Source organism: Haliotis asinina, chromosome 2, assembly GCF_037392515.1.
Source record: "Haliotis asinina isolate JCU_RB_2024 chromosome 2, JCU_Hal_asi_v2, whole genome shotgun sequence".
NCBI lineage: Eukaryota > Metazoa > Mollusca > Gastropoda > Lepetellida > Haliotidae > Haliotis > Haliotis asinina.
Genome location: NC_090281.1, coordinates 79,383,518 through 79,402,799, shown reverse-complemented (window position 1 = coordinate 79,402,799; position 19,282 = coordinate 79,383,518). Strand labels below are relative to the sequence as shown.

Below are 19,282 nucleotides of genomic sequence, written 5' to 3'. Positions count from 1 at the left end.
CATTCGTTTTCATAATACATTTGTAATGAAGTAAAAATGACTTCACCTAAGTTGATCTGTCTATAATTAAACTATCAATTGCGCTTACGGACTGCGCAGCAGAGGTCACGAACCAGTCACGAATTCTGGGATATCATCCGGGTACTCACGGGAGAAAAACAATAACAACAGTTTACACCAGTCCACGGAAATTGCTCCACATCAGTGCCCCTTTAAGACATATCAAGTGATGGAAGCATGTTGTACATACTATGTACCCAACAAACATTGAATATGGCTTTAGATTTACTTCCCAAATATGCAAATGCACAATATCTGAATTTTTAAAACTCAATTGTTCAACCACATCAGGATTGTTGTGTATTTTTATGTATGCTAGTTAAAGCAGCATATCAGAATAGCCACAACAAAGCCTAGAAAATTGATCTTTTGTCATTGCTTAATGTGTTGAAAATATATTATTCTCAACAGGTGTATGTCAGAGATCTGATATGCATCTTGTCATTTAATCAATCAAGTCATTTCCCTGCACTCTCAATGGTTATTCACTGCAGATCCGCTCCAGTTTAAATATGAAAATTTTGTTATGTGTTTATGAAGGTATAACTGGCAAAAAGGTGGTGAAACTGGTTAACTGACAGGTTTTAACATCTGTTCCTCTATAAATGTACATACTTTAACCAATTCTTATAAATAACAAAAACAAAAAAATTAGCAATAGCAACTTCAAGGTATACCTATTATGTCATTATCACAATGTAAGTTAAGACACAAAAACTCCTTACGCAAGTGGGGATGGTAAGGTATGGTTAAAGCATTCCTGGCTCTCATTCACTCACTCGACATGGATGCCAAATCAGTAATATCAGTTATGGATACCCTCTGTAATCTGGACCCGTAAAGATCCATGTGAGATATCTTCAGTGACCCATGTTTAATTGCAAGAGGCAACTTATGGGAGATCGGATGGTAAGACTTGCATACATGGTTGACATGTCATTGTATTCCATTTTTGTGGATCAGTGCTCATGCCATTGCTCACATGATTGTCTGGTCCAGACTCTATTATTTCCAGACTGCTGCCGTGTGACTCTAATATTAATGAGTCTGGTAATAAACATCAAACAAACCCCAGAATATGTCTGAATGCTGTGCAATACTTTACCTACTCAACCACTTATTCATCTAATATATCTAATTTGTTGTTTTAGATGTACACTAACTGGACATTCCTGATGGTCCTCCTGGATGCCATCTATCAGAGTGCTGTGCTGTACTTCATAGCTCACCTGGTAAGTCACCCTGAAAGTGGGGAGGGTATGTACAAGGTTGTGTGACACTCCGTCTATCAGAGTGCTGTGCTGTACTTCATAGCTCACCTGGTAAGTCACCCTGAGAGTGGGGAGGGTATGTACAAGGTTGTGTGAACACTCCGTCTATCAGAGTGCTGTGCTGTACTTCATAGCTCACCTGGTAAGTCACCCTGAGAGTGGGGAGGGTATGTACAAGGTTGTGTGAACACTCCGTCTATCAGAGTGCTGTGCTGTACTTCATAGCTCACCTGGTAAGTCACCCTGAGAGTGGGGAGGGTATGTACAAGGTTGTGTGAACACTCCGTCTATCAGAGTGCTGTGCTGTACTTCATAGCTCACCTGGTAAGTCACCCTGAATGGAGGAGGGTATGTACAAGGTTGTGTGAACACTCCGTCTATCAGAGTGCTGTGCTGTACTTCATAGCTCACCTGGTAAGTCACCCTGAGAGTGGGGAGGGTATGTACAAGGTTGTGTGAACACTCCGTCTATCAGAGTGCTGTGCTGTACTTCATAGCTCACCTGGTAAGTCACCCTGAGAGTGGGGAGGGTATGTACAAGGTTGTGTGAACACTCCGTCTATCAGAGTGCTGTGCTGTACTTCATAGCTCACCTGGTAAGTCACCCTGAGAGTGGGGAGGGTATGTACAAGGTTGTGTGAACACTCCGTCTATCAGAGTGCTGTGCTGTACTTCATAGCTCACCTGGTAAGTCACCCTGATAGTGGGGAGGGTATGTACAAGGTTGTGTGAACACTCCGTCCATCAGAGTGCTGTGCTGTACATTATAACTTACCTGGTAAGTCACCCTGAAAGTGGGCAGGGTGTGTACAAGGTTGTGTGAACACTCCGTCTATCAGAGTGCTGTGCTGTACTTCATAGCTCACCTGGTAAGTCACCCTGATAGTGGGGAGGGTATGTACAAGGTTGTGTGAACACTCCGTCTATCAGAGTGCTGTGCTGTACTTCATAGCTCACCTGGTAAGTCACCCTGAAAGTGGGGAGGGTGTGTACAAGGTTGTGTGAACACTCCGTCTATCAGAGTGCTGTGCTGTACTTCATAGCTCACCTGGTAAGTCACCCTGATAGTGGGGAGGGTGTGTACAAGGTTGTGTGAACACTCCGTCTATCAGAGTGCTGTGCTGTACTTCATAGCTCACCTGGTAAGTCACCCTGATAGTGGGGAGGGTATGTACAAGGTTGTGTGAACACTCCGTCTATCAGAGTGCTGTGCTGTACTTCATAGCTCACCTGGTAAGTCACCCTGAGAGTGGGGAGGGTATGTACAAGGTTGTGTGAACACTCCGTCTATCAGAGTGCTGTGCTGTACTTCATAGCTCACCTGGTACGTCACCCTGAATGGAGGAGGGTATGTACAAGGTTGTGTGAACACTCCGTCTATCAGAGCGCTGTGCTGTACTTCATAGCTCACCTGGTAAGTCACCCTGAAAGTGGGGAGGGTATGTACAAGGTTGTGTGAACACTCCGTCTATCAGAGTGCTGTGCTGTACTTCATAGCTCACCTGGTAAGTCACCCTGAATGGAGGAGGGTATGTACAAGGTTGTGTGAACACTCCGTCTATCAGAGTGCTGTGCTGTACTTCATAGCTCACCTGGTAAGTCACCCCGATAGTGGGGAGGGTGTGTACAAGGTTGTGTGAACACTCCGTCTATCAGAGTGCTGTGCTGTACTTCATAGCTCACCTGGTAAGTCACCCTGAAAGTGGGGAGGGTATGTACAAGGTTGTGTGAACACTCCGTCTATCAGAGTGCTGTGCTGTACTTCATAGCTCACCTGGTAAGTCACCCTGATAGTGGGGAGGGTATGTACAAGGTTGTGCGAACACTCCGTCTATCAGAGTGCTGTGCTGTACATTATAACTTACCTGGTAAGTCACCCTGACAGTGGGGAGGGTATGTACAAGGTTGTGTGAACACTCCATCTATCAGAGTGCTGTGCTGTACGTTATAGCTTACCTGTAAGTCACCCTGAAAGTGGGGAGGGTATGTACAAGGTTGTGTGAACACTCCGTCTATCAGAGTGCTGTGCTGTACGTATTAACTCACCTGGTAAGTCACCCTGACAGTGCGGAAGTTATGTACAGGGTTGTGTGAACACTCCGTCTATCAGAGTGCTGTGCTGTACTTCATAGCTCACCTGGTAAGTCACCCTGAATGGAGGAGGGTATGTACAAGGTTGTGTGAACACTCCGTCTATCAGAGTGCTGTGCTGTACTTCATAGCTCACCTTGTAAGTCACCCTGAGAGTGGGGAGGGTATGTGCAAGGTTGTGTGAACACTCCGTCTATCAGAGTGCTGTGCTGTACTTCATAGCTCACCTGGTAAGTCACCCTGAGAGTGGGGAGGGTATGTACAAGGTTGTGTGAACACTCCATCTATCAGAGTGCTTTTCATGTACTGTTATCTCCAATGAGAACGCATATACACTTCAACTATTCATAACAACAGTTAGTGCCAACATGCCCTTTCAAGATTACTTTGAGGGTCATTTTCAAAGTTGTAAAGATGAAGGAAAACAAAGTTCTGTGCATAGTCAACTTCCTTATTGCAATTTTTGTTAGCTGGATAGCAGTTTTAGTATCTTCACCAAAACATTACACTCATTGACTATCTATAGAACTTGCTTTTCCTTTCAAGACTAAGAGAACACTGCCACTGGATACAATGTGTAGGTGGATAAATCATAGCTTGATCTGGCAAATCTAAGCACCTGCACAGTTAACATAGTGGCACCAGATGTTGTGTAAACTAACGTACAACAAAAACACGTAACGGACAAGTCCCTATTGAAAATCAATTGTATCTACATTCTCTAACAACACTGACTGTTTAGTTAGTGTTCAGGATTTTGTTCCTATGGATTGTATTTGTGGGAAATATTTCGTTAGATTGTCTGATTAAGGGCATTAATTTTGCATGTAGAAAACAACTCATCAATATATTTAGGCTGTTCTGGAGATGTGGGGATGGCTACCAATACAGACATTTTATGTGGAATGATTCATTGTTGGAACAATTTTCCTTTGAAGTAGTTGCACATATTACAGTTTTGTAATTGATCTAGTTTTGTTCCCTTTAGGAGGATATTTGCATAATATCTTTGATAATTAAGTGGATGGAAGGCACAGTGAAGTAAAGTTCAAATAATTTAATTTTTTGCAGAATATGCTTCAATGAAAATATTATAACAAAAAATAACTTGTGTATTTGTGTATGGAAATTCAAATTGGAACATGTATGAGCGCAAACACGGATAATGTCAACAATAATCTTGTACAAGTGGACAAGGTTCCTTCAAGTACTTTTTCACAAGGAAAACCTTCACTGATACTCTTACAGTGGCAATATTTGCTCAGTGTAAATACTTCCACAAGTTCTTTTTCACAAGAGGTACAAATACTCAAGGCAATAGCATATAACAAATTTGATACTCGTCCCTCACCCTTCAACCCATAACCTCACTTACAATCCTCATCCTCATCTTCACCCTTCAACCCTCACCACCCTCACCACCCTCACCACCCTCACCCCTAGCCCTTCAACTCTCACCCTCAACCCTCAACCCTCACCCTTCAACCCATACCCTCACTTAAAATCCTCATCCTCCTCTTCACCCTTCAACCCTCACCACCCTCACCACCCTCACCACTCTCAACCCTCACCCCTAGCCCTTCAACTCTCACCCTCAACCCTCAACCCTCACCCTTCAACCCATACCCTCACTTAAAATCCTCATCCTCCTCTTCACCCTTCAACCCTCACCACCCTCACCACCCTCAACCCTAACCCTTCAACTCTCACCCTCAACCCTCACCGTTCAACCCATAACCTCACTTACAATCCTCATCCTCATCTTCACCCTTCAACCCTCACCACCCTCACCACCCTCACCCCTAACCCTTCAACTCTCACCCCTAACCCTCAACCCTCAACCCTCAACCCTCAACCCTCACCCTTCAACCCATACCCTCACTTACAATCCTCATCCTCCTCTTCACCCTTCAACCCTCACCCCTCAACCCTGGCCCTTCAACTCTCACCCTCACCTTCACCCCTAAACCCTCAACCCTCCCCCTTCAACCCATACCCTCACTTATAATCCTCATCCTCATCTTCACCCTTCAACCCTCACCACCCTCAACCCTCAACCCTCAACCCTCAACCTCAACCTCAACCTCAACCTCAACCCTCAACCCTCACTCTTGACACCTAACCCTGATCCTTACCCCATAAAACTCACCCCTCATCCTTCACCCATCACCCTCATCCTCACCCTTCAGCCTTCACCGTCAGCCTTCAGCCCTCACCGTTCAAACCCTACTCTCACTTTCACCCTCATCCTCATTCTCACTCTTTAACTCTGACCCTAAACTCCTTACACTCATCCTTACCCCTCACCCTCATCCTCAACCCTCACATGTCAACCCTTACCCTCACTTTCACCTTGACCCTGGCCCTCATGCTAATCCTTCAATCTCACCCTCATCCCCTTACCCCTGACCCCAAATTTTGCTGTAAGTCATTATTTTTCCTAGTTTTTGTATGTTGCATGAAAACATTGTCATTGAGAATCTGTTTGAAATGCACCAGTCACAATAAAGTCTACGCTGAAACATCCTTTGTTTCACTCTGCCAAAGAAGAAGAATAGCTAAACTAGTCACTTTTTCAAAATGTATTATAACAGGTTACCCCACTATCGAAATGAACTCGTCCCTCCTTTTGTCTCTCAAGTCAGTACCTATCCGTTATGCAATGCATCACATTTGCAAACTATTGCACCGGACGCTTTGAGTTTATGGAACACTTTACCGCAAAATATTAAATCTGTAACGGATGTCAATGAATTCAAATCTACCTTAAGTCCCAGAGCTAAAGTTATCCATTTTGATCCAAACATGGATACAAAAGTTTGCCAAATCCTCCATTGTCGTTTAAGGTTAGGATGTAGCGATCTCAATGCCGACAAACAGAACAGACATATATGAGAGAGAGCAGATTGTCAGTGCGGCCATCCTACTGAAGATGCACGTCATTATTTCTTTGTACGTCCCAGATTTGATACTATAATAGTAAATAAATGTTATTATATTAATGGCTTTTCATATGAAGCAATCTTATACAAAATGTCCTCCTTGAATCCACAAACTCCATCAAATATATTGAAGTCAGTCCATGTATTTTTAGTTGAAACTAGGCGATTTAGCTGAAGAAACCACACTACAATCTATAATTATAACAAGCCTTAGTGCCATGAATCCCGACTGGAAGGGACATAAATGTATATAACCATCGTGATTTTAATTTTTTGACTGCATGTTGTAACATCAGTTTTCATTAGATTACCATGATGCTGTTCAGTATATATATATGTACACTGGAGTGGTCTTCACATAAGTTCTCTTGATCTTGTTGACCAATCCAGTTCGTGGAAATTCTGTCAGTTTTTTTTCATGAAATAGTGCATTGCTGACATCAGATGCTGGATGTCAACAAACTTTCTTAAACTTAATGATGAAAAGACTGATTCTTTGATTCAACCCTCTGCATGGACAGGCATGTCAGCAATATCTGCAAAAATGCATACCACCAACTCAGAAACACCGGACAGATCAGGAAATATGTAGACAAGGCTGCCCTAAAAAGTCTTGTACATGCATTTGTAACATCACGGTTAGACTACTGCAACATTATCCTGTATGGCACCCAGCAGCAGCATCTTGACAAGCTACAGCTTATGCAAAACATATCTGCCAGACTCATTACCCACACTCGTATGCATGAGCACATATCCTGTATGGCACCCAGCAGCAGCATCTTGACAAGATACAGCTTGTGCAAAACATGGCTGCCAGACTCATTACCCACACTCGTATGCATGAGCACATATCCTGTATGGCACCCAGCAGCAGCATCTTGACAAGCTACAGCATGTGCAAAACATGGCTGCCAGACTCATTACCCACACTCGTATGCATGAGCACATATCCTGTATGGCACCCACCAGCAGCATCTTGACAAGATACAGCTTGTGCAAAACATGGCTGCCAGACTCATTACCCACACTCGTATGCATGAGCACATATCCTGTATGGCACCCAGCAGCAGCATCTTGACAAGCTACAGCATGTGCAAAACATGGCTGCCAGACTCATTACCCACACTCGTATGCATGAGCACATATCCTGTATGGCACCCAGCAGCAGCATCTTGACAAGCTACAGCATGTGCAAAACATGGCTGCCAGACTCATTACCCACACTCGTATGCATGAGCACATATCCTGTATGGCACCCAGCAGCAGCATCTTGACAAGCTACAGCATGTGCAAAACATGGCTGCCAGACTCATTACCCACACTCGTATGCATGAGCACATATCCTGTATGGCACCCACCAGCAGCATCTTGACAAGCTACAGCATGTGCAAAACATGGCTGCCAGACTCATTACCCACACTCGTATGCATGAGCACATATCCTGTATGGCACCCAGCAGCAGCATCTTGACAAGCTACAGCATGTGCAAAACATGGCTGCCAGACTCATTACCCACACTCGTATGCATGAGCACATATCCTGTATGGCACCCAGCAGCAGCATCTTGACAAGCTACAGCATGTGCAAAACATGGCTGCCAGACTCATTACCCACACTCGTATGCATGAGCACATATCCTGTATGGCACCCAGCAGCAGCATCTTGACAAGCTACAGCATGTGCAAAACATGGCTGCCAGACTCATTACCCACACTCGTATGCATGAGCACATATCCTGTATGGCACCCAGCAGCAGCATCTTGACAAGCTACAGCATGTGCAAAACATGGCTGCCAGACTCATTACCCACACTCGTATGCATGAGCACATATCCTGTATGGCACCCAGCAGCAGCATCTTGACAAGCTACAGCATGTGCAAAACATGGCTGCCAGACTCATTACCCACACTCGTATGCATGAGCACATATCCTGTATGGCACCCAGCAGCAGCATCTTGACAAGCTACAGCATGTGCAAAACATGGCTGCCAGACTCATTACCCACACTCGTATGCATGAGCACATAACACCAGTCCTGAAAGAGCTACACTGGCTCCCAGTGAGACAAAGAATTATCTTCAAACTTCTAACACTTGTGTACAAGTCCCTTCATGGGCTTGCTCCAATGTACCTGCAAGAACTGACAACCATACACCAACCTGGACATACACTGAGATCTGCAGACCAGAAAATGCAGACAGTTCCACCATTTTGGACCAACACATATGGTGGCAGAACCTTCAGCAGAGCAGGCGCTGATCTGTGGAATGGGCTACCAGTGGATGTCAGGCGATCTGAAACTTTCAGCAGCTTCCGGTACACACTGATGACCATCCTCTTCAAAAGAGCTTACGACTCACTCAGTTAGTGATATTGACACTAAAAGCGCAAAACCCAACTCACTTACTCACACTCCAGACACTATCTGATTACAAACTGAGAATATTGGGAGAAAATTACTTTTGGCTTATTAGCGAATCTCACCCATGTGTCAGAGTGTTTAGTGACGTCAGTGATTTGACTTAATAACTAACCGATGATGTCAGAGTGGCCTGATGCAGTTTCATTGAAGTAGTATCTCCTTGATATATTTGGCATGAAAGTACATCTAAGTGAGATCTTAGCATGTTCTGTCATATCTGTCCCAAAAATATCATCACTGACCTCCCATTCATCAGTACAATTTTAATATCATGATTTTTTTTTTATTTAAAAGAACACTCGCAATAAAATGACAATTAAGTCTAATTTATTGACATAAAACTTCCACATAGCCAGTGGCAAAAGATGATAGAAAAGTGATAGTGTGCATACTACCATCCTCAGGCAGGGAGACAGACAGACACTGCCTGTAGAGGTATCCTGGTGTGAGGAGAACACCCTGGCCTTTTCAGTTCTGTCTGGAGGAGAGCATGTTGACCCCACATAGAGACCTCCAAAGTTGAAGTTGTCAAATGAAGAAATAGCATGATATCTAAACAAGCAGAGAGTTCCGTCTCAGGTGAATCTAAGCTGTCGGTCGGCTATGAGGACTACAGGGATGGCAATTTTCCACCTGGTTGCAGATTTCCACTGGTTTTATTTCAAAATAAGTCACCTGAATCTCTCCATTTGATGACCCAAGATTTAGTTTTCTGCTAAAGTAAATTGTCCTGTTGCAATCCTTGAGGTTAGCATATAGACCATATATACAGGCCCCAGAACTACTGAAGTTGTTAATGAAGAAATAGCCTGATATCTATAGAAATATAGTGACCTGTCCCAGGTGAATCTAAGCTGTCTGTCCTATCTAGGGGACATCACATAGTCCATATATACATAACAGCAGAGTTTGTTAAGTGAAAAGTGTGTTTCATGTGTTGGAGAAGAGCGTTATATTGGGCAGTCAGAAGACATGTAGACCTTAACTTCAGGCCGAGCAACTACTTGTGTTGTCAAATGATTTCAAATGTTGTCACATTCTCTCGATATCTACAAATTAAATATGGCAACATGAAAGGGTCATATTTAGTCCAATTGAAACAGTGGATTAGCCTTGTAGTTAAAGCATTGCTTATCATAACGAATACTCATGTTCAATTCCCAACATGGGTACAATCTGTAAAGCTCATTTCTGGTGTCCCCAAGTGTGATGTTGCTAGAATGTTGCTAAAAGTGACATAAAACTCACTAACTCACGAAAACATTAAAGCAAGTATCCATGCCTGTGCTCGTGCTGTTGTATCATAATACCGATAAGATGCTGTGATGTAGGTTTGACAAGCTGTGATTTACATGTGACAAGATGGAGATGTGATATCATCAGGTTATGGCATTGATATCATGATAGAGCTGCAATATGCTACAGCTAAAATATCATGATACAGGTACAGTGTGTGATGTAGGATGTAGATTTGATCGGGTGGTCAGACTCACTGACTTGGTTGACACATGTCATTGGTTCCCAATTACACAGATCGATGCTCATGTTGTTGATCACTGGATTGTCTGGTCCAGACTCGATTATTTACAGACCGCCACCATATAGCTGGCATATTGCTGAGAGCGGCATAAAAATGAACTAAACTCACTCACGCTGATAAGCTGATGATAGCTGTTATATGACATGGCTGTGATATCATGACTGTGATATGATATGATGCTATGAGACATGAAGGAAATGCATGAAACAGGTTTGATAGCTTTCTGATTATGACTGTGACTTGATATAATTGTGATATCATGACTGTGATATGATATGATGCTATGAGACATGAAGGAAATGCATGTAACAGGTTTGATAGCTTTCTGATTATGACTGTGACTTGATATAATTGTGATATCATGACTGTGATATGATATGATGCTATGAGACATGAAGGAAATGCATGAAACAGGTTTGATAGCTTTCTGATTATGACTGTGACTTGACATAATTGTGATATCATGACTGTGATATGATATGATACTCTGAGACATGAAGGAAATGCATGAAACAGGTTTGATAGCTTTCTGATTATGACTGTGACTTGATATAATTGTGATATCATGACTGTGATATGATGTGATGCTATGAGACATGAAGGAAATGCATGTAACAGGTTTGATAGCTTTCTGGTTATGACTGTGACTTGATATAATTGTGATATCATGACTGTGATATGATATGATGCTATGAGACATGAAGGAAATGCATGAAACAGGTTTGATAGCTTTCTGGTTATGACTGTGACTTGATATAATTGTGATATCATGACTGTGATATGATATGATGCTATGAGACATGAAGGAAATGCATGTAACAGGTTTGATAGCTTTCTGATTATGACTGTGACTTGATATAATTGTGATATCATGACTGTGATATGATATGATGCTATGAGACATGAAGGAAATGCATGTAACAGGTTTGATAGCTTTCTGATTATGACTGTGACTTGATATAATTGTGATATCATGACTGTGATATGATATGATGCTATGAGACATGAAGGAAATGCATGAAACAGGTTTGATAGCTTTCTGATTATGACTGTGACTTGACATAATTGTGATATCATGACTGTGATATGATATGATACTCTGAGACATGAAGGAAATGCATGAAACAGGTTTGATAGCTTTCTGATTATGACTGTGACTTGATATAATTGTGATATCATGACTGTGATATGATGTGATGCTATGAGACATGAAGGAAATGCATGTAACAGGTTTGATAGCTTTCTGATTATGACTGTGACTTGACATAATTGTGATATCATGACTGTGATATGATGTGATGCTATGAGACATGAAGGAAATGCATGAAACAGGTTTGATAGCTTTCTGATTATGACTGTGACTTGACATAATTGTGATATCATGACTGTGATATGATGTGATGCTATGAGACATGAAGGAAATGCATGTAACAGGTTTGATAGCTTTCTGGTTATGACTGTGACTTGATATAATTGTGATATCATGAGGATTTTTAGGCTATGGTGTTATTCTAGGGCTTGATTTGATACAAATTTGATGTCATATGTAAGACTTTGATATCATGATATGACTGTGACGTGATATAACCGTTATATTATGATGTGATCTGTGATATCACAATGTGGCTGATATCATGATATATCCTATATATGACAGCTATGCTACTGGTATAGTGATGTGATAACATGATATGGATATGAAATAGTCGTGTAGCAAAATATTGACATGATAGTATAATGATACAGTTGTGATATCGTGATACGAATGAGATGCTGTTGACATAATCAGTGGCATGTCACATGTAGCCAAGCATGACAGTGAAAGGTGAGAGAAACACAATGGTAATGAATATGTGTTGTGTTTTCAGGCCTACACAGAGGAGAATGCAGGAATATGGGAGTATGGTACAACAATCATGACAGCACTTATCCTCATCATTCTGTTGGATCTTGTTATAGAAACCAACTCCTGGGTGAGTATAGTCACAGATGTGTTATGACAAGTGTTCCTGTTTTAACTAACTGGTGAAGATCTGGGTTGGAATTGATCTTCAGTAATCCATGCTTGTCATAAGAGGTGACTAACGGGATTAGGGGTTCAGACTCACTGACTTGGTTGACACGTCACTGTGTCCCAATTGCGTTGAACTATGCCCATGCTGTTGATCACTTGATTGTTATTCGTTCATTAACAGACAATGCAGTGTGTGCGGTTAAACATCAAATCAAGGATAAAGGGGTATATGAGATACAATATGTCATCTCTTTGGGGCAAAGGTATTTTGTTTTCGAAATAACACCTGAATGAGATGGTATTATGACTGTTGACCCAACTTTTGATAAGGCAGCCTCAGCGGTATACTCCTCATGTTCACAGTGAATGAGTGATGTTTAGTTTGCACCCTCAGCAATATTCCAGAAATATGGCAGTGGTGTGTAAATAATCAAGTCTGGACCAGACAATCCTGTGAGCTGCATCATGAACATTCATCTACACAATTGGGGTGCGATGACATGTGTCAAGCAAGTCTGTGAGCCTAACCACCTGATCCCATTAGTTGCCTCTTATGAGAAGCTGGTTCCTGAAGATCTTCATGAGTGACAGGAGTAAAAATTCTAAGACGTTAAGCATCTTTTTATCATGATTTATCATTTTCTGGGTTTCCATGGAAACGTTGCGGACTTTGTCTCAAAACTGAGAGGTGTGTTTCGTTTCCGGAGCAGATCTCAAAAACTTTGTAGTATTTGTCAGCAAGACTAAGCAGATATGTGTGACAGATCCCAAAGTGGTGCCTTTTGCTCTTTACAGGTTTTTGTGATGTATTATTTTCTCGGATTCCATAAAAATGTTTTGGATTTCATCTCAAAATGGAGGAATAGGCTTTGTTTCTGCAGCAGAACTCATAAACCATTCAATATTTCTCTGCAAAACTTGGTAGATATGTGAGGCAGACCCCAAAGTGGTGCATTTTGCTATTTACAGGTTCTAGTGATTTATTATTTTCTTGGTTTCCATGGAAATGTATCAGACTTAGTCTGAAAATGGAGGGATGGGATTCGTTTCCAGAGAATAACTCAAAAAATGTTCAAAATTTTTCTGCAAAACTTGGTAGATACATCAGTCAGAACCAAAAGTGGAGCCTTTTGGTACTTACATTTTTTTGTGATTTATTATTTTCTCGGTTTCAATGGAAATATTTCTGTTTCAAAATGGAGGGATGGCTTCGTTTCCAGAGCCGAACTCAAAATCCATTCTTTATTTTACTGCAACGCTTGGTAGATATACCAATCAGAAGCTAAAATGGTGCCTTTTGGTATTTACAGGTTTTTGTCATTTCTTATTTTCTCGGTTTCAATGGAAACGATTCAGGCTTTCTCTCAAAAGTGAGAGGTGGGTTTCGTTTCCGGAGCACATCTCAAAAAGTTCCTAATATCTGTTGTTATTTATTCAGATCTGGATCCAGTGGCTCATCCTCATCATGACCTTCCTCTTCTTCTGGGTGTTTGCGGTCGTCTCTAATGCCATCTTTTTCACCTGGGACCATCCTTCAAACCCCTACTGGGTGATGGAAAATACGATATCCACCCCCATCCACTCTTGTGTCGTCATCATCAGCTGTGTGGTAGCTCTCTTACCAAGGTACGTGTTGAGATCCGATGGTGTACATGACAAGGTACACTGATACATGGTTGTATTACAAAGAAGTAGCTGTAGATAAACCATTGTATGTCTCACAGTCAGTCCCTGAAGAGCATTACTTTCCCTTCTGCCTGCCTTCCCTGCAGTACTAAATCCCTAAATGAAGCAAGTCTACATTTCGTCAGGTTCTGGATCTCCCTTCTCATAAGTCTCCTGATCAGTTTAAAAGGGATTGTTTGTTTCTATAAAAAAAATTAATATTCAGACACTAAGTACTAGACTGGTGTGGGTATTCTTAATAGATTACTTGTGAAGGCTTTGTAGCTTCAATTTGTCCAAAGGAAGAGGATATATGTTCTTTGAACTTCAAAGTCAAGGATCTTGCAGGACAGATCTTTATATTTCTGATCCAGTGGATAGTGTATCTGCAGTTGTTTAGTGCCCCAAATGCATCATACCATAAGACGTTAAATGATGGTACTTCTTGTTACCCTGCCTGGTATTCAGCATTCAAGGGAGACAACAAGGGCTGATTAGGTGCTGAGATCACTATGATCCATATTAATATGATAATACACAATCAGCTAGGTTGTCCATTTTATATGCAAATCTTCATGTTGTCTAAGAATACTGTTCATAGCAACATTGTGTGATGGTGTAGTCTAGCTGTTAAAGTGTTTGCTTGTCACACTGAAGACCTGGAGTCAATTCCAAACATGGGTAGAATGTATGAAACTCATTTCTGGTGTCCCCTTGCCATGATATTGCTGGAATATTGCTGTAAATGGGGTAAAAGTAAGCTCAGTCAGTCACAGCAACATTTAACCCACTTGCTTACACATTCATGACAGGGAAGGTTTTCTTCAGCATAAGAACATCTTCGTTGCTTTCTTCTGTCACGCTTGTGTGTCCTCATCATTGTGTGTTTTCTTACAGACTCTGCATACGAGCTATACAAGCAACAGTCTGGCCTAGTGCCATCATGAAAGTCAAACAGCTCGAGAAGGAGCTTACAGATTGTGACCAGCAGACCACAATCACCACGGAAACCACAATAAGCGAGGTGGTGGACAGGTCTCCTGATTCCGACCGTAATGGAGGCAACCCACAACTGAACAATTTAAGTGTGGATTACAGAGAGCGAGTGCGCCAACGGCATAGGACCCCATCTGACCAAACAGTGGACAGTGTCAGACCTGTACAAACATAGTTGTTGATGGTCTGGCACTGAGAGACAGTACACTGAAGTCACTGTGTAGAATATGCCAATTATTATTTGGATTCTACAGGATGATAAAAAGTCAAATGCCAAATACATGTATATCAGAGAAATCCCATCTTAGAAGGCTGATACCAGAGGGTTTGCATGTGGAATTTTATAAAGATTTTTTTTCCCTTTTTTGAAGAATTGTTTACATGATCGCATGGAACTTGTCAAACATTCTATACTTTTCCACAGACTGGCCATCAATTTTATATACCACATTCTCTGAAATAGATATTCGACGGCACTGGAAAAGGGTCCTACTTTCTATATGTGTCACTTTTCTCACAGACGACTCACTTCATGGGACCAGTAACATAACATGTACATGGACTTACGATCTATATGGCAACATGGATGTTTTGTGAGGTCATTGCTGCATTATTCTGAAGATGTCATTGAAGATATGTCTTAGTACTGTGGAAGCATGTTATGACACAATCACCACAGGTTTCATATGCTGTATCGACACTAGTGTATATGTTCAGCTTTACAGCCTGTCAACTGACATACAGTCTTGTACAAAATCACTCCAAGATCTCAGGAACAGTGTTGTGGAAATGTAATTGTACATTTTTGTGTTATTTACAAGTTATGTATATGTATATATATATATTTTATTTTAGCAGAAAAAAGAACCATGTCAAAGACAAGATTATATTTTGTATATACTGTATCATTCTGAAACATCTACATCAAAATGTTACATATTGTTTTCTAGCTTCTGCATGCACTTGATGTCCTGATTATCAGTAATCATCAACTGAATCAGACCAATGCAATGATGATTTTATGTTTGTTGGAGAGAAGAGTGTTTTTTAATGTTCAGTGTAGATTTCACTTTTCAAATTAATGTATTAAAACTGGGAAAATGCAGGTACTTTAATGCGTAATTGCAGGCTAAATGTTTGTGTTAAGGGCTAAATTTTTGTATTTTTTATGCATTTTTTAGTCTGTATTATTTGAGTAACTTCAGTTCTAGGAACATATTTTGAACAAACATTTCTTGACCTAATAATTTATAATAATTGTATTTGATCTTAGTTTTAACCATATTAGACAACAAATTGGTAACACCTGAAACTTAGTTGCATAAAACTTAAATGCTCCTAAATAGGCCTTGAGTAATGTTTCCAGACAACTTGTTTTGAATGTAGGTTGAATGTAACCATGATTGACTGAGATGTAACTATCAAAACAATAATATTCAACAGCAACATTCCTGATAGAGGAGGCTGGATGTTCTTTGATGTCTTTGTTAGATGCTCTCAAAGATGTTTGCTGTGATCATGCAGTTTCAGGCCTGTGGCAATCTGCATAGTCCCAGCCTCCAGGCTAATAGCCCAGGGAGGCATCTTTTAAAATCTCCATTTATTTTCTAGATATGACCTGTGTGTGATTACTCACCCTAATTTCTTGGAAAAACTCATTACAGGTTTGATATTTTACTCTGTTAATAAACAAGATAATGGTAATATTAGCATGAATAACATTTGCTTGTTGAGTATTTTATTGCTTATTTTATGAATGGGACCAGAAACAGTCCCTATACAGAACTGATATGTGTGCTGATATTGATCTCTACTTGCATTAGATAAGGCCACTGGTATTATGATTTTGGTATGGATTAAAGATCCATCAACCCTATTTTGGTTAGAATTTAACAAAAAAAAATAATCCAAAGTTACATGTAATTACGGAGAAAGCGGACAAAAGAGGAAGCTGTCAGGTCAAGGAGCTGTTGAGATGAATTCATTTCTTTTTAAGTTACTGATTTCAGCTTCCTCCTTGTCCCCTCCTCACCATCAGCAAAAAGGAAGACTGATGAGCAAGTGAAAAAACAATAACGTTTGGTTTATTTACAAGTTGTTATGTGGTGTTAATATATTAAGGTAATAATTGATATAAACATATGGAATGCTTTGAAATTTTAAGCTGGTGTTTTGATCTGCTGAAATCAAATGTCGAATGTGATTAGATGTCAATAAAGAATGAGCTGCATGATTCATAAAATCATAAAATTTGGACAAAATGCATCAAGACATTAACTGAATTGACAACAATAGTAGGAAACAGTGGGAAATAATAATCTAGAAACAATCAGTTACTGACATCTGTATGACAGTTCCATAATATACTGCTGTTTATTTACATGTTTATATACTATATTAATACTAGGTCATTTACAATGAAGAAAAATGACATTTTTAGCAAATATGTGATAATGTTAAACAAATTGAGCATGTCAATCAAAAAGCTGAATTTGTTGATGACAAATTGAGCATTACGTTTATTTATTCAACATGAGCAGCTGAGGTTGAATATTTGAGGCTGAAGGTTGGAATACTTGAGGTAACTGTATTATGCTGCTGATCAATGTAATGTGCTGTGATGCACTACTGCCCAAGGGGAGATAACCCATTTTATGTCCTAATAGTGCTCTTCTGTTCATAAACCAAATATGTAATTTTTGTTGTAATTGATTTAATGTGTATTGTTCATTTTGTTAAGAATATGGAGTATGTTTTAGCAAGTAAGCGTTTACTGTTCTCAACATTCAGAAGAATCATGTTTGTGTTCGACATTTAAGACAGAAATTAAATAGCATTTGTCTTGGAGAAACGCCAACATTGTTCTGAAAGTTTTGTAAAAAATATTAATTTGATATGAGTTGATGATGATGATGATGATGATGATGATGATGATGATGATGATGATGATGATGATGATGATGATGATGATTGCAGTTGAGGTTGAAACATGAATTTAGTTCCATTTACTACCAACAATGAGTCCCTCCGGTGAAGTGAATGCATTGGGTGATAGAAACTAACTGATTTCAGATTAACTTTGTAACTTTGTGATTCAGTTTGCTTGTATGCATGGGATTATTTTTCACGGATATGAGATAAGAATTGTATTGAGTGTTTTTTTGTTGTTTTTTTTTGTGTGTGTGTGTGATATGTATTTGGTGTGCTGGCTTTTCAAGATATGAGGACGCGTTTTGGTTTCGCTTGTCACACTGAAAACCTGGGTATAATTCTACACATGGGCGCAATGTGTGAAGCCCATTTCTGGTGACCTCTGCAATGATATTGCATGAATGTAACTAAATGTGGCGTAAAACTAATTTCCTTTATTTACTGAAGATTGCAAGGAATTTAGGAATTGATCCTACCACCATTTGTCATTATTTTAATAAATATATCAAACTGCTGAACTTTATGCAATAGTCGGTCTTGCAGATTCTGAAACAATTACTGGTTTCTACAATACAGCCTTTGTCTATTTGAAGAAAGTTTCTGTTCCTTTTAATTATATTTTATGATGTTAATTTAAGAACCATTTGTTCTAGATGTACATATACAGCACAATGTTTACTTCTGGTCAAAACTGTTGTCCCAGAAAAACTTTCCAATGCCTCCATCATTATTTATGTCCAGCAGCTTTAATTATGCGTATTGTAAGAAGTCAGTGGTACATGAGACTTGCCAGGGTTATGTGAGCTGATGTGGCTTGTTCTGTAAATTGCAATATATTCTTGTCTGAAACTACTGGCTCAATGAAACTGTACAAATCAATCAACACACCTCAATTTGAAGATGGTCACATATACTGTATACTCAACATTCAGGAAGTGTTACTGATGGAACAGTTGTATCTGTTTGCTGTTGTAACATTGCACTTATATGCAAGGAATGTGACGATAGCCCTTAAACACTGGAATCTTTGTAAGATGAACTTACTGGTCACGATGCAACTGGGGTGTGGGGTAGCCTAGCCTTGTAAAAGCATTTGCTCGTCATGCCGAAGACCCGGGTTCTATTCCCCACATGGGTACAATGTGTGAAGCCCATTTTCTGGTGTCCCCTGCCATGATATTGTTGGAATATTGCTAAAAAGTGGCGTAAAACTAAACTCACTCACAATGCAACTCATGAATTTCAGGGTTAAAATTGGTGTTTAACAACTCTTGCTTCTTGTAAGAGGTGGATCAGGTGGTCAGACTCACTGACTTAATACATGTTATCTTATCCCAGTTGCATTG

The 19,282-nt window shown here is 40.3% G+C and overlaps 1 protein-coding gene across 1 annotated transcript in view; it reads left to right on the top strand.

The window, feature by feature from the left end:
- Positions 1–15,869, top strand: part of LOC137274400 (phospholipid-transporting ATPase VD-like) — a 76,240-nt gene extending 60,371 nt beyond the window's left edge. The window contains exons 20-23 of the mRNA XM_067807571.1: positions 1,212–1,292; positions 12,199–12,303; positions 13,783–13,970; positions 14,907–15,869. Of these exons, the coding sequence (XP_067663672.1) occupies positions 1,212–1,292; positions 12,199–12,303; positions 13,783–13,970; positions 14,907–15,180 (648 nt within the window). The 3' untranslated portion in view covers positions 15,181–15,869. The remainder of the gene's footprint in view (positions 1–1,211; positions 1,293–12,198; positions 12,304–13,782; positions 13,971–14,906) is intronic.
- The last annotated feature ends 3,413 nt before the right edge of the window (positions 15,870–19,282 follow it).